The sequence below is a fragment of the Nothobranchius furzeri genome, chromosome 14 (assembly GCF_043380555.1).
Source record: "Nothobranchius furzeri strain GRZ-AD chromosome 14, NfurGRZ-RIMD1, whole genome shotgun sequence".
In the NCBI taxonomy this organism is placed as follows: Eukaryota; Metazoa; Chordata; class Actinopteri; order Cyprinodontiformes; family Nothobranchiidae; genus Nothobranchius; species Nothobranchius furzeri.
The window spans coordinates 63,861,449-63,887,245 of NC_091754.1; the positions used below are offsets into that span (position 1 = coordinate 63,861,449).

The 25,797-nt window shown below is 45.6% G+C and overlaps 1 protein-coding gene across 9 annotated transcripts in view; it reads right to left on the reverse strand.

Moving 5' to 3' along the window:
* Positions 1–204: 204 nt before the first annotated feature.
* nrxn2b (neurexin 2b) overlaps positions 205–25,797 on the reverse strand; it is a 970,727-nt gene continuing 945,134 nt past the window's right edge. For 8 of the 9 annotated variants that reach the window (XM_070544341.1, XM_070544340.1, XM_070544338.1 and 5 more), the window contains 2 exons: positions 14,311–14,389; positions 205–1,188 (listed from right to left, as the gene is read on the reverse strand). In XM_070544341.1, the coding sequence (XP_070400442.1) occupies positions 296–1,188; positions 14,311–14,389 (972 nt within the window). In that variant the 3' untranslated portion in view covers positions 205–295. The remainder of the gene's footprint in view (positions 1,189–14,310; positions 14,390–25,797) is intronic. The other variant, XM_070544343.1, reaches the window with a different exon arrangement.

Consider the following 25,797-nt stretch of genomic DNA (forward strand, 5'->3'; position numbering starts at 1 on the left):
TCCGTGTTCTGCCAGGTTGTTGGGATCTCAGACACGCAGCAGCCATTCCTACACCTAAAACAGGCCTAGCATCCAGTTATCAATGTTCTAATCGATTTAGGCAGTACATAAAGGAGTGAATCTAACGTGGAAGCCAATGCATTTGTTTCTGTTGCCTCTTATGTCGGATTACAAATGACTACCAGACAATACTGAGTTTTAGGTTCACTAGCCACTCTCTCCCTCCTTCCCTCTCTCTCTCTCATCTCCTTCCTTTTCTAAGGGCTGCTTGTCTGCAGGTGACGGCAGCGCTTCCTCAGACGTAGTACTCCTTGTCTTTGTTTTTCTTGTTCTTGGTGACTGTCTTGGCAGTGTTGGGTTGCTTTTCCTTCACCAGTGCCCCGTTGCTCTGCGTGGCTGAGTTACTGATGTAGTTGCGACTCTGGTCTACCTGATAGGACCCCTCGTCTCGGTTGCGGTACTTGTACATGGCGTAGAGCAGGATTAGGATGCACAGGGCGGCAGCAGCTACGATGCCCACCACCATGCCTGTGGTGCTGCTGGACTGCTGCACTTCAACAGCCCCCGGGAGTCCTCTCTCTGGGGATGTGGGATCTGGAGTGGGAACATGTGGAAAATTTGGTGGATAAGTTATTCCTGGGTTTCTGTGATGGCCTGGATCTAAGGAAGGGGGGGCCGGCGGCAGCAGCACACGGTCCCGGTTGTTCATTTTCCCTGCGGGGATATTGTTGCTACTACTGCTGCTGCCGCCAGCAGCTGGCTTGATGCGTGGGTTGAGCGGGTCGGGGTTGGCAGTGGGGGTGGAGGAGAAGGGTGGTCGATGGGAGATGGGGTACTGTGAGAAATGACGATCTTGGGGGTTCTGAACATTGCCCTCGACTGCTGGGGGAGGAGGGAGTACAGTTCTGTCAGTGACCAGGGGGGAGTTTTTATAATAGTCTTCATCATCCGTCTCGGTCATCTCCCCCGAGCCAAAGGCCGACACTTCAATTGTCTCATCACACTCCTCTTGGTCCAAGGGGCAGGGGGGGCGGCCATTAGGTAAGGGGACGGCTTCTTTGGTGGTTTCAAGCAGAGTGAGGAAGGGATGGAAGGTGGTGGGGGGTGGGGGGAGAACTGGGTAGTGGGTTGCGATAGATGGGGGATCTAGGGAGTCCACCGTAATTATGGGCAACACTAATTCACCTCCTAGGACAAGAAAGAGACAACGAAGAGAAACAGTGTTAGAGACCACCTGAGAAAGCTCACCTTCAGATCAACAGAAGAAGAACAGTTCAACTGAAACAGCAACACCAGTATTAGAACAGCTCTAGAGCCTATCATGAGTCAGTTACACATGTCTAGTTTGCAACAGTAAGTGTACTAGGTCTGAACTGCAGTATGAAGTATAAAGTACAACAAAATACTCTGTCCTGCCTCTGTTCCTACCTGCTCTGACCTGTCTCCCTGTCCTGGGCAGACCTACACGTCGTATCGCTAACACAACATCAGAGTAGACTACACAGAACAGTAGAACTGTAACATTTCTTTCACTGCAAAGCCTGTCCTTACCTAACTGTCTGGTCTTACCTACACTAGCACTCTGGTGTTTCTGCTGTGAGTGGTTAAATAAGATAGCAAACCACGAGGTTCAGGTCACTTACATCAACAAATTGGCCGCATGATTTTTGCATGAAAAAAAAAAATTACAAAAGAAAGCTGTGTAAGATTGTTCTTGAATTGTTGTAAACATCCCAATTCCCCTTCTTTACCTTCTCTCTTAGTTATTTCTGTTTAAAAACACAATGTAATGGCCCCTCCCCTCTCCATTTCCATCCCAGATATCAGAAACAGAATCTTCCTTTAGTTAACTCTTCTGGCTGTTTTCTTAAAGACGTCTGGATTCAGCCAGATTTTTACTTGAAAAGTTCCCAAAACTGCACTGAGGCCCAAATTCACTAAGACTGTACAGCATCTGGTTTTCTTTGTCTTTGTTTATCGTTTGCACCCACAGTTTGCTTCTTCTTCTCACCGTAATTACAGCTGCACGGTGCAGCTGGTAGAAATGGGCTTGGGCTTGCTTCTCTGTACCGATAGTTACGGGTTGTGGACAGTAGATGTCCTTTTGGGCTTACTCCACTACGGTACCACAGTTCATTTAGTTGAAGCATTTATGAACATCAGCATGACCCACCCCATTCTGCCTGTGACCGGCACGTACTTGTCACCTGTCTTGATTCAGTTTGTTTATTTCTTTGATTATCCTATCAAAAACATGTTTGCCCCCTCTCTTCCCACTAACCCATGTGAACGCAGACACAAAGGAAATCCTTGAAAATATATTCCACACAACAAATATGGACGTCTGTGAAGTTCTCTCTTTTATTTTCGGTAGCGTTCTTTAACCATTGGGGTTTGAATTCTGAAGCTGAATTTTGGATAAATTAGACTTTTCCTGACACGCCTGACCTCTTTTACGAAGACAACGGTGTAGCAGAAATCTCCCTCTCTCTGTATTAAGCCTGATTCACACTGCAGGATTTTAAAGTGTCGTGACAGACCAGACACAAGACAATACAATGATCAAAGATGTCTCAGTTTTGATCCTACAGTGTGTGTTTTCTGGTCACGAAGAAAACTACATATGAACATTCCTCAGTCAGACAGGACATTTAGCAAGATCAAATCTGGCTTTAGAGTAAACAAAGATGGTGGAGGAGGAGCATGCAGTCACCTCTCATTCTAGTGTGCTACTGCTAGTTTACCCCTTTAATTATAGATTCACTAGGATAAAGACAATAAAGTTTATCACAATGTAACCATAGACACATTAGTGTGTGTGTGTGTGTGTGTGTGTGTGTGTGTGTGTGTGTGTGCTCTGTCTTCTCCATCCCCAGTGAGTCGTGGAGGATGGCTGCTTATACTGAGCCAGGATCCTCTGGAGGTTTCTTCCTGTTAAAAGGGAGTTTTCCTCTCCACTGTCGCTGCATGCTTGCTTAGTATGAGGATTGCTGTAAAGACTCTGACACTAGTCAGTGACTCGATGCGACCTGCTGGGTTCCTTATATAGGACACCTTTTACTGACTGGCTTAGTGGCCGGACCTGTATTGGATTGTTTACGTTGTAGAGTGCCTTGAGACGACCCATGTCGTGATTGGGCGCTATATAAATAACGTTGAATTGAACTGAATTCTGATTGGCTACATGTGACATTCGAAAGCCAGGACCCTTGGACAATTTGAAAAGCCTCGACTTATGATCGAAGTGGTGCCGACACGCTTCAGAGCGGACCAGAGTTCACCAAACATACCACACAGGGAAGAAATACTGGATAAGCCTGTGTTCTGTGCCTAAGTGGGCTCATCATCATAAATAGTGGTTGAAGAATCAGTGTGATTATCCGGATGTGTGAGAACGTATTGCAACTCATTCTCACAACCTAAGCATCGAAAAATGACACGGGATGACCAAGCGTTTGTTTCTGACGTGTAGGCAGCCCCAGCGCGTCAGGAGGCAACGTGCGGTACCAGAGCGCCAGTATCCGACGCCCGCCATAAAACGGACATTTGGCCAAATTGTGACCTTCACCCTTTTGCTATTTAACCTTCCTCTCACCCCCATCCTAACCTTAACCAGCTTGCACATCAATCCTCTCAAACATGCTTAACAGAACATTTAGATTGACACACTGGGTTAAGGCTAGGATGGGGTGAGGGCAAGATTAAATCTCTAAAGGTCAGAGGTGAAATCTCCGTTTTACCACGGGCGTGGGATACCGACGCTCTGGCACAGCACGCCACCTTCCGACGCACAGGGGCTCCCTACGCGTCGTAAACAAACGCTCGGTCACACTGCGTCATTTCTCGAGGCTTAGGGTGTGAGACTGTGTCGGTGTACCAGGACCAGGTGCAAATGTTCCCACTGATCTCCAGAGATGACACATATTTTGCTGTGGCAAACAGTGGATGTCTCTGATCACCTTTTGTTCCAGTAGTCATTTGTCCTGGTAGTAATCCACATAAACCTGGATGGGTATAAATCCATTCCTTTGAAGGTGAGGAAACGTTTACACGGGCTTAGTGGCTCCATCGTACCAGAGCGAAATGCACAGTTCTGCAGTGAATTTGGGCCTGGGAACATTAAACAGTTCTTTCCCCACAGGAATCACTCAGCCCCACGACTTCCCTCTCAATTCACACAGAAACACAAAACAAGGTTCCTCCCAAACTTAATGAGCCAGAATATTTTACCACCTGACTTTAGTCCATTGTGAATTTCCCCTTCCCTCCCCAGTATAACGTACGAGTGTCAACCAAACGGAATAAACCCTTCTGTTAGGATCTTAAACACATTAGAGATGTGCAGCACAGGTGCGTCTTTAGTCAGGGTGGACAGGGTCACAGTGAACATCACAGTTAAAGCAAGGTGGAAGGGGTTAGTTTACATCGTTTCTTTGGGAGAGAAAAAGGGAAACATGACAAGAGAAGCGCCAACATCAGCAGCACAAAATCATGACTCAGGCTCTTTGTTTGATGAGGTAAATGAGAGTGACTCGGTGGAGAAGGGAGGGGTGCACGGCAGCTCGAGGGCCATGGGGAGAATGGAAAAAGGGAAGTTCTGGGATTGCAGGAATCTCTTTGTGAGCTTTTATCAGAACCCTCTGTTAGACCATACAACATCACTTAGACAACAATTGACAAGGCTGCATATAAAAAAGGGAAGTTAGCTGAGACACACCAGAATAAAAGACAGTGAAACAGAAAGAGAGAGCTGTAAAGACGATAAATACATAAAGTTGGTTAATCTTTAACCTTCTTATATCACTACCTTTGTTGGAAAGGCTAGTTTCCATGGCAATGCTACAGTTATCTTCCCCCACCCCCTCTCTGAGCTTGAGGGATGTATTTCACCTTGAAGGGAAGAGGACAACAGAGCGCAGCGGGACATCTGAGGAACAGCAGACTCCCCGTTAGTGGACAAGAAAACGTGTTTCAGTTTCGTCGGTAAAATTCATAGAAGAACGGGTCAAAAACAGGACCCCGGGGAGACAGGGCACATGTGCGACGGAGGGTGATGAGATGCTAGCTCAGCTATCTTTACTCTGCCATCTGTGGCAGATGTGCTGCAAGTGCACTTTAAGCTTCATACAGCTGCTTGTGCCATTACGGAGGAGTTACTTCCACTCACTTTGTGTCCTACTTACACACGGCGTCGCTGAAATTGCAAGTGCATGTGCCATCCTCTGGCCAGTACCAGGCCTTCTAGGGTTTTCCACTAAGATGTTGGCCACACAGGAGTATGAAAAGATTTAGGTATATCGAAGGTTTTTGCCACCGTTTCTGTTTAAACGTTATGATAGCTTCCTGAATGGCTTCAGTTGAGATGAAGAGAGTTTATGCTAGATCAGATAAGCTAACAGCTGGTTTGAATTCAGCCAAGACCAAAGCGTTTTGCTGTTAGACTAAAATGATGCAAATGTCCAAAATTTCACAAGTCATACAAACCTTTCAAAATAAACCCCCCAAACCACCACCGAGCTTGCTTCTGAAGGTGGAAAAGTTGGTTCTGAACGTTGCTTTGGTGAGCTATGCTCTGCATCTATAGACCCTTTTACTACCTACGTCATCAAAAGTTGCACGCAGCCTGGCAACGAGAGTGAAGGCTTCCTCATTCACTCTCGACACTAAAACAGCGTTTTAAACCCTTTGTTTTGAAGTTCTGAGCACATAAAAATGTCGGGTTGTTGCGTGTATGGATGCCAGAATCGCTTCTCTTCAAGCAGTGGACTGAAACTCTACAGAATTCCGAAGGGAGCACATCGATTTCAACAAAATCGGAGGCGTCTGTGGCTGCAGGCCATCAAAAGGGTTGGTGAAAACTGGACTGAAAACACGATCCGAAATGCTCGAGTTTGTAGCGCCCATTTTATACCAGGTAAGGTAATTATGTACTAAGGTTACATATAAATTTATACGCTTTATTTCATGCTTCAAATTAACATTTCGTTCTAATTCATCTGTATTTTCCCACTGCATATTAGTATAAACTGTATTTCTCTAAAATTAACACGATTGTACTCTGAGCACGCTAAAAAAGAAACCTATGCTATACTCACCCTGCCACGCAGGTACGTAGTTCTCTGGTTTGTTTACTACGACCCAAGCCTCGTACGTAGCAGTCTTGTGTCCTTGTCTTTGGCTAGGAAGGACTTCTGCCTTCAAGACGCAAAACTCAGAGTCTACGTCGTGATATTTTACTTTCTGTACGTGGCCACAGACAACATAGTTGTATGCATCTAACCATTTGTATGCCCGTAGCTTCTCACGTGTGTACTTACTGGGCCTCTCCACTAAAAACGTATAGATATCTGGCCACTGGATATCTGGCCACGCACCTACATCTTCCGTAATGCCACAGGGATCCGGGAGTCTGTTGCCATTCGTTAAAGTGAGTTTAATAATATAACATTCAAGATTTGCCGGTGATAACCCCGCAGCGTAGCTTGATAAAGCCTGACACAACGCCGTTCTCTGTTGCCAAGCTGCACGCTCATTCTCGCTGACGTCATATTGTTTACAAACAGTAAAAGGGTCTATTGCATGCTCCAAAACCGTGTCGGTATCAAAGGTTTCTGTGATTCTACGTCCATGTTGGTGCACTGAGACTACAGCAGCTACAGCTGATTGATTTTTAACCACACATTCACGTTATCAAAGCCAACCTCCTGGTACAGCCTACACGCTGGGAGCTTTCTTTACTTGCCCCAAATCTTCTCTGCTATATTTTGAGAAGCTCGCTAAGTTTGCTCCAAGCTCACCTGCAATTTGTTGGGGGGATTGAAGAATCAGTACAAGGTCCAGTGTACAATGTGTTTAGTGTGTGTTTAGTGTGCACGCCTCGTTCTATGGTTCTTCATGCAGGAACGTTCCTGCTGAACTCGACCCCTAGATGCACCAGAAGTGCTTCTTATTGCTGCTCCTGGTGGCATGTATGATTTTAAATAGTCATCTGATGTGAAACTACTGGTGGGGTAAAGTAAAAAAATAAAAAAGTAGCATTAACGGCTGTAAAATATACAGAATCTGAGCTGTTTGAATGTGGCAGCAGCACACTTTGGTCAGGACGCTAGCTGACAGGTGCAGGATGGCAATGGTTGTAACCTTTCACAGGAAACGCTCTTCCTTCTCTTGAAGACATACAGATGTTGGTCTTGTGTCTTCAAAAGTAAAATAAATCGTTCCGTCAAATCCCTCACACCGCTCTGCTGTACCCGAGTGTGCCAAGGAGCCGAATGATTGGCTGGCACTGGAAAAGGATGAATATCAGCCCTCATTCACAAAGAGGGTCACACCCCAGGTGGTTATCAAGCCAACCATGTTTTCATTTCCTGTTGTGTGACCTGACCCTACCCTAATGAACTACTTCTGCCTTTGCACCAGTTCGCCCCGTATGCATCTCTGATTCCCCAACTAACACCGTCAGGAAGGTGATGGTTGGCCTCGGTTTGGGGAATGCCCAAGTGCTCACCACCAGAAGCTGCCAAGAACCATGGTGACTGGTGTAAAGCAGGGTGAACAGGAGGTTTGACCACATAACAACCTTTCATTCACATCTGTTTTCAGCGTGTCTGTCTTTCACCCTTAAAGCAGGAGAGACTCGCCATTCAACCGGAGTTTTTGAGTTTGACTTCGCTGACTGAGCAGCTGAACCAGCACAGCCACGATTTGTCCACATGATGAAATCTGGCTCTTGTGTATGCTCAGACGCTAGAGCACCCACCTCCTCCCCCACCTTCATACAGAGCAGAGCAGATGGAGGCCGATGCATCAACGCTGGTCTCCAGACCAACGTTGTCCTTCTGGCATCCCTTTGATACATCTAGAGTGAAACAGGTTGTTTGGATGATTGTAAAGTCGAGCTTTGGTTTAGACGGCAGATGATGAATGCCACATCGTGTCCAAACATAATAAGTTTCCTTTTGAATGCTTTGGAGTGGTAATACGATGAGTTTAATCACGGCCGTATAATCCAGTCAGCATCAGGATCACATAAGCGGCGTTCGCTGTCGCTCTCGGCCAACGGCGTTTCCTCTGACAGGAAGGGAACGATGTGCAGCCTGCACGGGGAACGTCACCCAGCTGGATTTGCTTGGTGCTCATCCTGGCTGTGGCTCACACGTCAAACAGAATCTTAAACTCATTTACTAACATCTCAACCCACTGGTTCACCACTTCATTCTGCTGTACATCTGCTTCTGTGTGCTATCAAACGTTTTCACGTGTAGATGCTTTCATATACGTGATGAGGACTTTTGACCCAACAGCAAAGTAAACTAGATCCTTGAAGAGGAAATGACTCGTCTAGGCCACTTGGATGGTCTGTGAATCTGTGTTTTTCTCGGCTTTTAGAACCATTTTTCTTTATATTTAAAGTGTGAGAGCAAAGACTCCCTGCTGGGAGAACAGCTGTGCACGGAAACAGAGACCACGCTTCCACTGCTCTGAGTTATTATTAAAATGCAATTAAAGTTTTTAGATAAACAGCAGAAATATCCTAAAGCTTACAGCTGATGGCCCAGTCCTGTCTCCAGTGTGGGACTGGGATCAATGATCGGTACTGGACCTGCGTCTGCGTTGACCTACTCTAGTTTTACATCAGCTGGGCTGTTCCTGGGTCAGAGGAAAGCACGGCTTCCATCAGGAGCAGGAGGCAGCTTCCAAGACCCCGCCAACGAAATATGGTGTGAGAACTTTTAAAAGAAAATACTTCACAATAACATAAATAATAAGGCACGTTAGCAGAAATAACACAAGCTGATTCTCTCTCATCTTCATGCAGTTTGTGGTTTTTAAGCACCGGCCATTTATAAAGTAGGTCAGAACACCAGAGCTGCAGAAACTGTGGTCCAAGTAATTCAAGCCCTTCATCAATGCTGTCGGCTCTTCTCGCCAACAGCTGTTTCGGGTTTGTGCTAGAGATGGTGGTGTTCATAATATAATCAACAACTGTTGTTCAAAGGGACTATAAGGAAGTGTGACAGCCAAAACATGTATAGAAATAATAAATGTCTTCTTCATACATTCTCCTGCAATGCCCTGGTCCTGTAGAATGAGCCCTGGCATTTTTACTGTGATTGCCTGTTTTTCTGTAAAATCACAGAAAAAGAGAGATGCTCGGGTCGAGCAGGCTGCTTCATGCGCGTTCACGCTCAGACATCGCCCGTAGCATTTGCTATCCGTAGCTTTAGCAGCAGAGAGAGAGGCAGTGCCACTTTGTCGCTGTTCCTAACGCCTAGTGACAAAGCTAGCTACATTTCTGAGGACCCTTAGCTACTTTCTGTAGAACTTTCTTCTAGATATTTCCTGCTAATTAGCAACAAAACAGCCATTTTCACTCCGAACCGTTCTTTGAACGTTGTTTCAGCTGTCATCAAGGATATAAATGTTACAGATACCCTTACTGGTGCTTTAGCTCACCTAGTTGGAAGATGGACTCCCGAGCGGAAGATCTGAGTTTGAATCTAGATGTGAACATAGTTTATTTAGAATTTATTTTTTACATTAATGGTATATTTTTTACAGTAAGATGCCCACATTTTTATTTGAGACTCGCTGAACGACATTGAATTCACAGATAAAAAAGATGTGGGTTCAACTTTCATTTTGGAACAATTTTTCAAGCAAGGGAAGGGAATGATCTGAGCATGCAGGAGGACTGACCCATCATAAACCTTTGTCGGCTGTGCTGAAGAGAAAGCTACAGAACCAAATTATTTAATTAATTAGCTGCATGTTCTCCCCCCCCCCCCCCCCCCCCCCCCATACACACACACGGGACTGTCTCAGCTGTTATTTTCGTTAAGGAGTGTGCACGTACAGCACGCGTGCCTCGTGCACGAGCCTACTATTGAAGCTACGGTTACGCTTTTGGCCTGAGGGGGCAGTCGCGAGAATAAAATTCAAAACTCCGTAAAGTCCCTTTAAATGGTGTTTATAAAACAAAATGTCCCCCTGCACGGTCATCCATTACTTTAAACGGCAGTGCCGTCCCCTGACTCGGACAGGCGCTATAACTGCAGGTCATTTATCATTTTAACCAGAAAAGTTCTCAGCAAACAGAAAATTCATTTTCACAGTTTCATTTGTGAACGTGTGACCTTTACCTGAACTCTGACCTGCCGAATTCCAACTTTTTGACAACAACAACAACAACAACAATAATAATAATAATAATAATAATAATAATAATGCACACAAGTCTGATTTTTAAGCGACTGAAGTAAAAGTCAAGAGCTCAGGCGTGCTAGCGCTGTGTTTCTGTGGGGAAATTAATTTGTTAGGTTGGATAAAACAAACATTAAAGTGAAAAACTTTCCGTGTGCTGCATGCATTTTCTAATAATTCACTGTGAAATAATTTAACGCTGATTGCTTAAACGTCCTGCTGCAGAAACGCGCCTCTGAACTCAGCTGTTTAGAGATCATCAGTCCATGCTGTTTGGTTGTGTCCATTGCCAAACCTTCAGTCTGTGAAGCTCATATAACAGACCTGGGGCTGTTTACGTGCCAGGAGAGATCAATGGAGTATCACAGTGACAAATAACTGACACCCAGACTCATTGAACAGGCTCAGACAAGGCACTGGTGGGGCTCGGGGCTCTGGGTCACCCCTAATCTATCACCCTATGGCTTACAGTCACTCTTCCACCTAAAACCAGCATTTGCAGGTCGTCTCTGCCGCGTGTCGTCTGTTGAATTATTGAGGAGGTTCTCAAAGCTCTGATCTTGTCAGAGTAAAACTGAGATAGCGCTTACAACATCCGAGGACTGATCAGTAGCTCGAAGGTTAGCAAGAGAAAAGAAAAGTGAGGTCATGCTGAGGTGGAGTGAAGACAGAAAGAGAAATCTGGAGGAAGGGCTAATGAGCAGAGCTTGTTGGAAGTAAAGATTTTCTCTAATGGCGTGCTCCCGTTAGTGTCCATGTTTCTGGTCTGTGTTAAATATTTGAAGTGTCATTCCTTTCTGTCTACAGTCACCTCCTCCATTTCTCTGGAGCTGAAGCAGCTGGGGTCCTTCTCCAGTCCTGGATCTTCTCCGACACCAGCTCGTTACCAACTGGAAGATTCAGACCAAGACTCTAATTGGGTGATGTAATTAAGGTTTCCTAACAGTCCAAGTTTAATTAGCCGAGCGGGGAAAGCAGGACTTTTTCATGGGAATTTCCCTCTGCTAGCTCCATCCTCCTTTCTCCTCCTCCCACCAGCTCCCTCCTTTTGCTCCTCTTCCCATTTCTTCACTCTGGTTTGAGCGCAAAGGAACGTGACACACATCTCAATGAGGGTCAGCTCTTTTCTGTTCATCTCCATCTCACAGCTTTCTCTCTTTGCTTTTGCTCCATGTTTATCAGCAGCAGGAGAGATGTTGGGAGAGAAGCCATGGGTCTGGTGACAGCAGCTAAACTCATCACCCTGACTTTGAGTCACTAACAGCCAGCATCCTTTAGCTGACCTCTCCTGCTACTTTATCAGGTGCACCTTGATATTGGGTTGTGCCTTCAGAATGGTCAGAAACCTTTCTCAGATGTTCTGGTCCGTGCTGACATGACATCATCACGTAGTTCTATCCATGGTGTAAATCTCCGGTTCCACCACATCCTGTAGTTCATCTACTGGACTGAATTCTGGGGACTGTGGAGGTCGTTGGAGTCCAGCAAACTCACGGTCATGTTCTAGAAACCACTTAGAGATGATCTGAGCGTGATGACATGGTGCATCATCCTGCTGGAAGCAGCCATCAGAAGACAGGTCCATGTGGTCCCAAAGGCCAGCAACAGTACTCAGGTAGGCTCTAGTGTTGTACATCTCCTCCGCACCATCAAACCGCCAGCAGCAGCCTGAAGCATGGATTCATGCTTTCATGTTTGTGACACCACCTTCTGAAATCAAGACTAGGTCCAACCAGGAAAAGTCTTCTCAGGCTCTTGCGGTGCCCCATTTGAAATCTTTAAATCCATTTTTTACTTAATTCTGGTTCAGCAGGTCATCATCACTATGTTAGATAAATAAATGCAGTCTGTGGCTGCTATTGGACTGGATTGTGGTGGAGAGCATCATGACGTGTTCCTAACCCAGTAAGGAAATCTGCTGGAACCCTGACCAACTTCTCTAGAGGTCGCTTACGCTCTCAGATGAACCAGAAAGAACAAACTCCACCTATCCAGGCCACGAGGATGGTGTTGTCCAGTAACACAGCTGCAGATAAAAACACGACACACACGCAAATGTGTTGTCCTCATGTATTCTGGTGGAGCTTGATCAACAATCCAGGGCTGTGTTTAGCGTTTGTTGGCCTTCCTAATGGCGGTGCAGTAATATTGGGCTCCCTCTCACACGGGAATGAAAACACTGGTCTCATCACCCGGTGGCTGCAGGCCCGTGTTTCAGTGCAGAGCTGGAGCAGACGGGCTGTGGACATTGTTGCTTCTTCTGTCCTCGTCCACAGCTTTCACAGAAGCTTATCCGAGCTCCGTGGCTCCCCACGCTGGAGCTGGTTTGGTGTCTGGAAGGTGTGATACGGAGCACGTGTGTTTGCTTCAGGAGAGTGGGCTGCAGGGAGAAAACTTTGCACCCACAGAGTGAGATGGGCCATCGTCTGTCTGGAGAGGTGAGCCTGCATGCCGCCATGCGTGTGGGCGAAGAGGGAGCCGTATTTTCCCACCGGAGATCAGGCTTGGGCACAGGATTCACAGAAACACTCACGCCTTTCTTTTTGATAAGAGGCTCTGCTTTGGTCCGAACCACCTACAGAGGAAACCGCAGGAGAATGCTGCAGTCCCGCGTCCACACACAGCTTCAGATCAGTTTCTTCTCACACAAACATGCTGATGTGCACCGTAATCTCCTGCTATATAAAGTCCAACACATCCGTAATCCCCATCTCCTCTCAGGAAGCACAGCTCTGTTCAGAAACAGACATTACTACAGTTCTCCGCTCTTTCTATTCATACCTATCGTACTTTTGTATTTAATACTGAATTTCTGATGGAGTAACTTAAAAAAACAGGTTCAATTATGTAAAATAAAAAAAATTGGCGACACCTTTTTTGGTTTAATTTCTTTAACGCTTCACCTGTCCTGGCCAGATAACTAGTGCAGCTTTAAACGTACTATTATAATGACATTACAGGTGTAATAATGCTTTATAGATATTTATTTTGTCACATCCATGCTAAAGCACGTGTAATTTAATCAGCTGTTGTTTCTTCCTCAGCAGGGAAGTTGCTGCCCGTTATGAAAGTCAGTACTGATGTCTCGCTTTGCCACAGGGACGCTGCAGCAGTCACAGGTGAACGCTCTTTATTTTGTCTTGGGGCAGCCTCTACATGTTGTCCTGACTGTAAACCGGGGCACAGCAGCGGCTTCTCATCAGGAAGTTGCATGTTGAGGTTGAAATGCTGAACCACTGCTTTGACTGCAGATGAAGACCAGTGTGTTGGGACTGGGCCAGCTGGGGGCCAATGTTGCCTGAGGCGTTATTTTAATAGAGAGTGGGTAGACGGCCCGAAGGACTCACGAAACGTAGCAGCAAAGTAGCAACACAGCAACATGGCTGATGTCATCTCTCTTCTTTTGTACTTAAAGGGGATTTTCTGGACCGTTTTTGCCATTTTGCTTGAAATGCTGTTCATATTAAAAATGACTGAATAATAATCACTGCTGGGGTTTTTATGCTGAGTGCAAAAACTAAACCTTAGTTTTGAGAACCATATCTACGCTGTTACCTACCAAAAGGTCTACATATTAAAATCTGGATACATGAAAACACGCAGAGGGAAATATCAGAGTGATGGCTGTTGTTGAATGCCCATCTTGTAGATGAGAACATAGATCTCCATCCATTCACCCCACACATGTGTGCTATTATCATGTCTTAGAGCCGATTACCAACATGGTTCTTGGCAGTTTTCAGGTGTAGCAGTTCTGGAAAGCAGAGGTACGGTGTAAACACATGGCCTTTCACTTCCCCTCCTGTCGAGGTGTCAGAACAATGCTTGACCCGTTCTCAGCCACCAGGCCTGCTGTATGCTGCACACACACGCTGCGTTTCCACATTGAAGCTGTCCATTCTCAGTAATGCTGGGGAGGTAAAGACTACTGCTGCTTCAAAAACCAGGACAGACCATGTTTAGGGCCCACATCTGTCCAATCACAGCTGCATACAGGGAGCGAAGCGGTACAAAGCATCGCTTAGAAGTGGAGAAAGGCAGAACTCTGCAGACGTTCCCTGTTCTGAATAAATTACACCGTCAGCAGAACTCCCTGAGCTGACTCACCATTTCCAGGCTCACACTCCTCCAAGTCTTCGTCATCACTTGGACATTCTGCTGAAGCTACCAAGAGGTCATCTGCATTCTGGAGGAACAGAGAGGCAAGACAAAGTTTAATCTGTGTAAAAAACACAGGAAGAAATACATCGGTAAGGATTAACGATCAATACTGGGGTTCACCAAACTTGTGACAAAAGGTTTTTAAGTTTTGGTGCAAACAGGATGGTTATTGTTGAGTGTTGTAGACAAATGTGTGCAGAGGTGGAGGAGCAAACCCAGCACCAGCGAGCCCTCCATGACCTAACAGAGGAGCAGCTTGTCTAAATGCTGGGAACGGACTCCACTGTGAGAGCGAGACGATGGCATTAGACCACGACTTCAGTTTAAATGCTCTACAGTGGAACTTTTACACGTCGATGTCTCACACACACAGAGCCCTGCATTCGTTTTTACACACAGTCACACACCAGCCATGCGTGGAACAGCAGGTGCAGCGGTGGGGATCTCGACAGACACAGATTACATTAGTCTAGGTGGTTTTAATGTAATGGCCGGTGTTCGTCCCGGCTGCTGCATGTCCAGACACCAAACCTCCCCCACCTCCTCCGCCTCTGGTTGCTATTCCGGATGCGACCATCCCAGAGAAAATGGAGAGCTTTTATCAGGATAATTGATTAGAGCTCGGCAGAGTGTTCGCTCTACAAGGAAGGGTTGTGGTCATGTATTAATCACACGGTGTCAGTTTGAGTGTTTCACGTCACCTGCTCCTGTCCAACAGGCCTAATGACCCTGCCTCTGATTCCACACCACATCTCTACCCTCAACACCTGCTTTTTCCATCCGTGTGCTCAGCTACCTCATTAAAAACATCACCTAATGAGTTAATGGTTGCTTGTAACTCAGGCAACCGTTAATAAAAACAAAGACAGGTTGTGTTTGTGTCCAGACTCAAAGGTTGCTTCGGTTTCTTCAAGTTGGCATTTAGTTGTAATTTAGTCCAACAGCTGAGGCCCACTCGGAAACCCGGAGCATGGCATGTCCAGAATGAACCACAACTACAGCAATGACAGGACATCATCACAGGGCCCACGCTCCCCGGAGTGGCTCCGGACCTCTTCATCGCATATTTTCACCATTTGAAATCTTTCTTTATGGCTCATGTGATAAAACCATAAGTGGACATTTGAATTAGAAGGAAGGGAACAACCATTAAGATGCTGTTGATTGCCTTGTCTTGCCTCTGATTGGACAAATAGAGTTTAGATCACTTCAGGTCTGAAGTGCTAATGACTAGGCTTACAAAGACCAACACCAGCGTCTGATGCTGCCCTCTTTAAAGTCGCAGTGACTTGGCTACCGACCTGGTCATTTACCTTCTGTGGTTACATTGAGTGTAGCATTTCTGGTTGCTGGGGTCAAGTCTGGCCGAAATGATCGTAATGTGAGTCTGATGGAAGTGCAAAGGTAAACAAAACAGCGTCTGCATGCAGTGCTGGGAAATGTTGGAGCCATTCTAAGATGGCAGTAGTCCATGATGGATGTTGGGGTGTTTGGACTGAACTGAAGAGATGGAGAAAGCTCCCAGAAGCACTGGTGTGGTAGGAGTTGGATTAGCAGTAGCCTCAATAATCTCTGTCCTCTTTGGACATGAACAGCATTTCTCTGAAAATAAATAATATTCACATCTAAAACAGGCATGACCAACATTATCTGGGGAGTGATGAGATCTCTGGCACAAGACATTTTATTTCTTGTTGAAATGGACGCCGTTTTGTGAAGAACCATTTATTTGTAGTACTTGTCAGCTTTGCTTGGAAAAGTTGGCAATGACTGTTTCTTAAACTTAATAGTTGTATGGTCGATGTTTGTGAAGTTCATTCACTGAGTCCTTCTCACGTAAAGATATCTTAGCAGCGGTATTCTTGATTGTTTTAGTACCTTCCAGAATGAGCCGTTTCAGGGCTCTGTTACTTAATGAAAACAAGCTGGAGCTGGCCACACCCACTCTTCACCCCACTCAGGCTGCTATTAGCTTCAATATCTGGGAGGGGCTTGGAGTAGAGCCACCGCTCCTCAATCAGCATCTCTGTCTTACTCATGAAATGTGGTTCTAATCTAAGTTTCCTATTGTGACATCACAAACTCACTTGGGCACAAAATTCCTAAAACCAAACGCTAACATGATGGTTTTTTTTACATTCAGTAAGTTTATAGACAGCAGACGCCCACATGGCAGCACGAAAGGATGCAAAAGGCTGGTACAGCATGACGTGTCCTGAACATCCTACAGTGATTATGACTTAAATTAAATATTTTCAAGATAAGATTCACAAAATGTATTGAATCTGTCTTTTCTATTGTTTTTGTTGTTTATCTTTGTGGAGGGCATGTCTCGGCCAGCCTCTGTGAGCCCGTCGGAGAGCCTTACACTGACATATAAAGGCGTTGCGCGTCTCTCTACCCACGCAGACAGAGAAGTGGACATCAGCCTTTAGCACTTCTCCCGCTGCATGCAAAGGATATGTACCGGTACTCTGGGCACTCCTCCCACATAACAGAAACACACAAGGCTGCTTGGACTTTAACTTGTGGGCGTGTAACTGGTTGTTTGTCTCTGTGTGTCTCTTATGGACTGGAAACTTGTCTTGGATGTCCCCCGCATCCTGCCAGGCTACTGCTGGAGTAAAGTCATGCTTGGACACTCCCATCAGCAGGGTTGCACTCACACCCATTGATGGAGACATGCTCCTACTTCTCCGTCGGTGTCGTTGTGAAGCCATGCTCCGCCGGGACGGCAGCAGGCGTGGATCTTTCCTGCTGGGTTTACAGTGACGTCTCTGGTCGATGAGTTTTTTACTTGAAAGAGTTGTGAATTAACATAAAAATGTTTGATTTTTGTGTTGATATTGGAATCTGTCATTGTTCCTGTTTTGTTAAAGTAGAAAGAAAAAGCGTGTTAACACCAATCCACTCGAGGAGCAACGGCTGACAGAGCAAGTTCCCACTGAGCTGGAACTGATTGTTCTCGAGGAATTAAAGGTTTTATTGGGCTGACCAATCACAGACGTGAGCTCTCTGTTGTGTTTGACTGATAGTAAAAAGATCTGGTCTGTCCTTGTGTGCCTGTGGAACGGCCCTTGTGTCGAGGGTACCGGTGCTGTGCTTCTGCATCTCTGCACAAGTTTAAACGAGGCTTTAGGCACCAGCTGCCTAAGACCTTGCTGAGCATCTCAGATGATGGATGGATGAACATTTTCAAGTTTTCATTACAATTATGATAAAAGTGTCCCTTTGTGATTTTAAGTGTCCCACGTTTCCTCGAGTAACTGAGCATGTCCTTTTTGTCTGGTCAGGACTGTATTTGTATTCATAAGTGTTCAATAAGAAACATAGACCTAAAGTCAGTCCCTCAGATGAATCCCATGGAGATCAAAACCACATCAGCGTGCTCTCAGCTGAAGATAGCAGCCCTGGTGTCGCGTGTGATCTCCGTTTTATAACTTCCTGACACCTAAATTTGGGTCAGAGTGAAGCGAGTGATGACTCCAACTGCTTCATGAAAACCCACACAATCATGGGGTGAAGGGAGGGTGAACATTTTCACCCCCCTTCTCGATCACACACATCAAAAGGTAGATCTTTTATTCTAAGCATCAAAGCACATTATTCCGCCGTGATCAAAGCTGCAGCACAACGTGTAGCTCAGAGCTTTTGGAGAAATTGAAATGTGGGTTTCCGCTCGCTTGCCTCTCATCGCCCTCCCTTCTCTGTGGGGATATTCATTAGAGCCTTGTGGCCTCTGTAGGCTTTACCCACTCCTGTATTTATTACATATTCTCTATCCTAACTTCTCTGTCCTCTTTTATTTAAGATGGAAAGGAATTTGGTAGCGGCTGGAAGACTGTGACTGATCAAACTGATGCAAGGTGCAGATTTAAAGCTGCAGCATGTAATTTTACCAAATTGGTACGAGGTGTGGCTGCTCGTTTCATTTCTTTTCTCTTTATCAATCCTTCAAGTTTCCATGGCTTTAACCTGTCTTCTTATTTACAGTCACATCTTCTCAGGTTTCAATCATTGGTCAGTGGCTAAAAATGAAGCCTGATTGGTTGGATGCTTTATACCAAAATGCACCCGGAGAGTTGAACCAAATAGTTTTGACTAATGTACTAACTCAGAAAGTGTCATGCTGTTCCAAGTAGAAGAAAAACATCAACTGTGCATTAAAAATGCAGTCTTCTCCAACCGTTGGCATCGTGGTGTTACATAGTTGGCTTCATTTCAACCTTTCTCATCAAACAAATCCAGTTTTGCTCTCTTTTGTCTGTACATGGGGGTGTACTACTGTGCATGTGCATGCTTGTGTACCTCCTCACATCCTTTTAACTGGTACATATATATATATATATATATATATATATATATATATATATATATATATATAAATATATATATATGGGCTTCAGCGGCCCATGTGGTCTATAGAATAGCTTAACAAGGGCGCCGAATGAAGGCGGTCCCATTTTCGAGCGGTGTGCCCCCGGCGTGAATCTGTAAGGGTTGACACCAGCATTCGGACATCAATTCTGTTTGCTTCACAGCCAGACAGGAGACGGTTAAAAATAAATAAATAAATAAAAAGACAAAATAAATTAAAAGAATAATTCTGATTCTTGGAGCCTGCTGGCTGGTTCAACATTCACTTTAAAATGCACTAATCTCCTGGAACCCCGTTCATGAGAACCGACTGAATGAATGCAAAGTGAGGATTAGAGAAATCCATCCAGCCATCCATTGTCTGAACCCGCTTTGTCCACATAGGTTCACGGGGTGAGGGGGGGCTATCTCCAGTGGTCAATGGGCAATCAGGCGGGGTACACCCTGGACAGAGAGCCAGTCCATCGCAGGGCAACACACACACACACAGACACACACAGACACACACACACACACACACACACACACACACACACACTCACCTAAGGACAATTTAGACAGACCAGTCAACCTGACAGTCTTTTTTTTTGGACTGTGGGAGGAAGCCGGAGAACCCGGAGAGAACCCACGCATGCACAGGGAGAACATGCTAACTCCATGCAGAAAGATCCCAGGCTGGGAATCGAACCCAGGACCTTCTAGCTGCAAGGCAGCAGCTCTAACCACTGCACCACTGTGCAGCCCAAATAGAGAAATCATTAAAGCAAAATCACTGTAGTTAAAATTATGAGCAGAGAGGAATAGTGGCAGAAAATTGTTAGTTGTGCAAATTCGTGTGTCTGCTGTTCATTTTCTGACAACTGCATAAAGGTCTTCTCTAAAGCTCTTACATTTTTACCGTGGTACTTGAGAAGTAAATTTAGAGCTGAAGTGTCTTTGAATTTGAATTGAGATCTAATATGAGTGGCCTACGATGGATTTCTTTGCATATCTGAATAAAACAGAAAAACAGAAGCTTCATTAAAATAAAGGATTTCCTGAAAAGTCTGACACATAATCTACAACAGAAACGTTTAAACTGTTGAAGACAAAGGCCAAAATGATCATATCAATAATCTTTGACAGCCAATAAAAATTACTAAATGGAGGAATGTTTTCAAATGTGCTTCTCAAAATAGTCTAAAATAGGCTTATTAGTAAAAATCTAAAGATAAAAAAAGAAAAGATGCCAATCAGCAGCATGCCAGAGGGAACATATGTGTCATTCTAGAAATTTAGTTGGGAGCTGCAGAAAATCCTTCCAAGGGCCTAAGATGGCCCCTGGGCCCCAACTTGGACATGCCTGAGCTACAAAGATGTTACAAACCTTTTAGTCTCAGAAAAATCTAGAATGGGGATGACTTTTATCCTGCTGCACACTGAAAGCATCAGCGGAGTGAGACGGTTTACTCGGGACTATCAGTGCACACCGGAGAGTCTCAGCAGCAACACGGCTTCTCTGCCATGCTCCTCGTCCAACTCGCGAGATCACAAAATCCCTGGAGACTTCAAAGGTTACGGCGTGTTTATGCCGTCTGCCTTTAAACCAAAAGGAAGGAAATCATGATATTGCTTTTTGATGTCATATATGATGGCGTTCTTCTCCATCGCCCGGAATAAAGACGTAAAAGCACACGGCTGCACTTCTGGAACGATGCTGTGAGTAAATGAGCCGTTAGGTCATACGTAAGTTTCACATATATGAAATAATATTGCTGCAATACTTTTATTTTGAAAATTACCGGGAGTTTACACTGAAACCATGTGTGATTTCCTGTTTAGCCCTATTTTAACTGTGGTACTTGACGCACCCCCGAAGGGGCAAAATAGAAGCTGATCCTATCTTTAGCGGCTCGTCTGCAAACAGCCGCATCACGCCAGGTTTGTTGCACCCCATAATGGATTCTATGTGAAGCGGTGCCGTTCCGCGCCGCTGATGCTGTCAGTGTGCAGGGGTGAGCTTTCAATTATTTGTTTAAACAGCTAAATACTTAAAATGCATAACTGCATCACTTTAAGAATGTGCCACTGAGTAAACTGAATAATGTTTTGTGCATGAATGTTTTTAAAGGGTTCAATCATCAAATGTTTCAGGCCCTGAAACTTTGTTGTCCTGAAAAAACAAACTTTTCTTTGAAAAGGTCCTGAAAGTCTCAACATAAAACTTTTTAATCACTTTTGCAGCAAAAATGGAGCGGAGAGTCTTTTATTGGCTGTTTCTAGGATAGTTTGGACGCTCATGGCTCGGTTTACAGAGGTGCCCATGTATGCGTAGATCATCTATGGAGTTTAGGATGGACTAAAGTTTATGTCTCGACTGGATCGTTGCATCACCAGAACGTAAATGTTTATGAAACAACGAATGATGAGATGTATGAGAATGGAGGTAAAGGGGAATACGTGGTTATCTCTTTGTTACTGCTAAAGTGGCTCCTGTGAAAAAGGTTTATTTTCCTTTTGCACGATTAATTTTTGTCCAAGCCTTAGCTGTGTAGGGTTATTGGACTGAAAAAAACATCTACAGAGAAGTTTATGAATGACCTGATAAGAGAAAGTTGTCCAAATCATCACCCGTCCACCCCCATGCTTCAGAATCCTATATTCTTTATTAGTCATGTACTTTTATACGAGAGCTTGAACAAAGAATCTGCCACTGGAACCGTTCACATGAATAAGCAGACGTCTTAGTCCCTTCTACGGAGCAAAAGCACAACATTTCAAACACAAATCACTCAAACTTGTTTTCATTCTCAAGCACACCTTTGATGTTGTCTTCCACCATTGTTGCAGTCATTATGCTCAGTGAGATCAGCAGTAACAGTAAAGGAAAATGGGTTTATGCTAACTAGAAATATATTTAAAGCAACACAAAGCCCTCCAGAGGGGGAATTTGTTTGTTTAAAGCACAGCCATAAATGCCAGATTGCAAATGCACGTTAAAGTTTGAGTCCTCGGGAAGGCAGATTGCTCTTATTTCATATCCTAAATAGTTTGAGATCATTCATCAGACTGAACAGTCTGAGAGGACCTACTTCACATCGCTGAGTGGTTCCATAAAGCTGGTGATGTGGTGATTTGTGCCTGAAAGTCTGGAGGTCAGAGGTAGGACATCCCTCTGCAGGTAAACTCTTGCTTGTTTTACTGGTTTCAGACTAAACCACAGGCTGCCTACATGAGCCCACTGGAAAATGCGTTCTGACACACTCCTTCTGCAGTTGCAAGGTTGAGGCTCTTTCAGCTGGAAGCCTCTGAGCAAGAGCTCGATACATTTATAGATGTTCATTAGGTGATAAACAAAGCAGGTGCCACTGGCCTGTCAGTTTAATTGGCCCGCAGTGTTTATTCCAGCGACTGCCTACGGGAAAAGTTCGAGTCGATGATAAAATCCTCAAATCCAACTCCCAACATCTTTACCCCAGACGACAGCCGTCAGGTCTGACCTTCATCCAATCATAGCGAGACTCCAGAAACCTGAAATCACTTTGAAAGTGTTTAACGAATCATAATTGATGAGCTAACAGCTAGTCTGAGTTGGGTCACAACCTCCAAAATATCACCGAGGCTCATGTTACTGAAGACACCTTTAAACCAACACTGGTTCCAGATTATGGGATGTTTGTAGCAGCAGAGGTATAAAGGCTCTGCTGCAGAGAGTTACCTTGCTGTAACTGCAAAGTAAAGCTGATGAGGATTTATAAAATATCAAATATTTGAGAACAAAGTTAAAGGGAAAGAAAGTACACGGTAATCCCTTTGTTACCGCTAAAGCTGTGTTCGTGGCTCCTGTGGAAGAGCAGGTGCAAGCCCCGCCCTCTCCAGGTAGACGAATAGGTTCTGAATACATAAATAAAATTACAGCAAAGAAATGTTTTCAAGGGAATGCCTGTTGGACCTTGTTGACTTTATGAAGAACGTTTTAGAAGAAATGAAAACTGCTTCTTTGTGTTTTTCTGGTTATGATGATGTCATCATTGAAGTGGGCGTGCGACAGACTTCTGCAGCAGGTGGCAGCAGACGCTCCATTACCACAACCTCACATCAGCAGAGCAGACCGGCAGTGGAACACTTTCCTCGCCACTTCCTCTGCCGTGCTTCTCGCTGGACTCCACAAAATCCCTCGAGTTTATGCCATCCGCCATTAAATCAAACTGAATGGAATCACGGTTGATGTCATACATGTTGTTCCGCTCCACTGCCAGGAAAAAAGCCATGACTAACACATGGCTGTAGTTCAGGAACGATGCTGGAAGTAAATAAGCCGTTAGGTCGCATGTATTGATGTCATCGTCATACCGTAAATCCTCTAATACAGGCCTGTATTCAATTAACGGCCGGGTATCATATTTTGGCCGGTGTCGGAGTCGGCGGAGGTGAATAATGGCCGGTCTCTTATTGTGGCCGGGTGGAATGTGGTAACAGGCAAGTACGGGGGCGGTTGTGTCATCGTCTCACTTTTGATTTGCCAGTGATAGACGGCGAGGGTAACTTTAACCGTGCGGAGACGAAGAGGAGGCGAAAATTTGATATCAAGTTCAAAGAGAACGTGCTGATTATGCTGCAGAACACTCTGGGGAGCAGCAGCAGGGGTTGTATGAACTAGTCGACTTCACTATAGGGACTTGTTATGCCTGTCGTCGACTAGTCGCTGTCACGTGATAATGACCGGCAAGATACAGCCCCCGGAAAAGACAGCAGCCTGCTGTCAGCAGGTGACAAGCTCCTGCGTTCGCGGGGGGGGGCGCGCTGTGCCAGAGCGTCGGTACTGACACGCGATCGTTCATGTCGGTTCATTTCCTTTGATGTTTTCTGTCTTTTATTTGCGCCTGATGCGTTTCGCTGTTGTGGAGCGGGGCGCATCACCTTGTCATCCAGTGACGCACCGATCACTGATGCGGCCGGCAAGCAGCGAGCACTCCGCTGTTTTAGCGGTCGGTAGATCTTTTAGAACTGCAGTTCAAAGGTAACTCATGAGGTGAATATATATGAACCCAGGCAGCAGTTTCTCTTTAGGATTGAGAGGAGATGCAGGAAGATAATAAACAGGCAGGACAGAAAAATAGTCAAATAAAAACAAGTTAGTTTTTGTACCTGCTGGTTGCAACAAGCAGACACCATTGAAGGTAATCAGAAGTGAGGAACAGAAAATGAAATATTTTAATGTTTAGAGCAGCAGGAACTCCGAGAGGCTGCAGGCGCATCAGTGAGTTTGCGGCCGCTGCGCAGGGGGAGGGGGGAGAGGGCTGAAGCAGGGGGAGGGGGGAGAGGGCTGAAGCAGGGGGAGGGGGGAGAGGACTGAAGCAGGGGGAGTGGGGAGGGCTGAAGCAGGGGGAGGGGGGAGGGCTGAAGCAGGGGGAGGGGGGAGAGGGCTGAAGCAGGGGGAGGGGGGAGAGGGCTGAAGCAGGGGGAGGGGGGAGGGCTGAAGCAGGGGGAGGGGGGAGAGGGCTGAAGCAGAAACTACCGTTGTTAAAAGAAATGTGTTTAACTTTGAAAATGTGGGCGCAATTTTAATTGTCAAAAACTCCAACGAACCATTAGTTCATTTTGCTCAAATAGAAATGGAGGCCTGCCTCTAATACTGGTCCTCCTTCCAATAAAGGCCTGGAGCTTGATGAGCTTGAGTCAAATACAGGCCCGGGCCTGTATTAGAGGATTTACAGTATATATGAAATGGCATCTCTGGAATATCTTTTATGCTGAAAATTACCGGGGTTTTACACTGAAACAGTGTGATTTCCTGTCTGGCCCTATGTTAACTGGGGTAATTGCCGTGTCCCAGAAGCGGCTCGCGGCAAAAATAGAACCTGGCCCAATCCTTAGCTGCTCGGTCTGGCGAGCCGCCTCAGAAAATTGCCACGTGCGGTTGGTTTGACTCACCCCCAGAGACTAATGGCGCTACACAAGTTTCGGATGTTATTATGGAATTTGGTTTCACACATAGGTCAGATCTGCGTTTTCGGTGTCGAGGCGACTCTTTTTCAGACCTTCTCCCCAGCGGTCAGACTGGAAGAGAGGCGACACTACACACTGATTGGCCGGCTGAAATGATGCCTACTGCCTCTGATCTGCTAGAAGAATGAGCCAGAGGGGGTTCCCTCATTTTCATGTTGGACGCTGTTGAGTAAACATCTGTCTGTAGCACGGAGCTGCCGATCAGCGTGGGAACGGGAGCAGAGAATATCTGTTCTCCGCATCGGAGCTCTTGCCCTGGTGAGCAGACAGCTGCTCAGGGGAGAAATCAGTGTGTGTGTGTGTGTGTGTGTGTGTGTGTGTGTGTGACACACACAGCAAATTAATGAAATCATGTGTTTCGAGTCTCCAAAAGCAACACAGCTCATGCCCGCCTTTGTTAACCTGATAATGGAGGACACCGCAGACTTTCCCGCGCGTATTAAACGTTGCTCGCAGGCTCGGGAATTCCCGCATTTCTGAGTCCTCGGATTTATATGTGAACACTACACCGACCGTTCGAGACCGGACTCGCACCATCCAGCCCCACCAAATCCCGACTGTGCCGACGCTAACATGTAAGCACTGTAATAGACTGTAGTGACTTTCCGCGCCGCTGACGCTTCCAGTGTGAAGTAGGGGCTAGGCTGGTTTGTCTGCTGCCTTTAAACAACAGAAGAAGAACCTGGCAGCTAAACAGTGTAGGTCTGCTGTAGGTTAGAGGCGGAGCTATGATAACTGTTGTCCAAAGAATGCAAGAACGTCATTTCAAGGTTTTTACAGACTGAGAACCATAAAACAAACACAATCTTTATTTTATTTCAGTGTCAATTTCAGCAACACACCACTTCCTAAGGGTGCCTCCACACGGTGGACTAGATTTTCAGCAGTTAGAGTATTGCAGACTGTCGCATGGCGGCTCCACACACATTTATCTTGTGCACATTTTTAACTGGAGATCATTGAGAATTCTCAAAACGGTGGACTGCTCCGGACATCCTCACTGGATTCAGCTGATTGCAAGTGTACTGCCTCCCTACAAGAGTCTTTTCTGGGGTCCATCTCTACCCT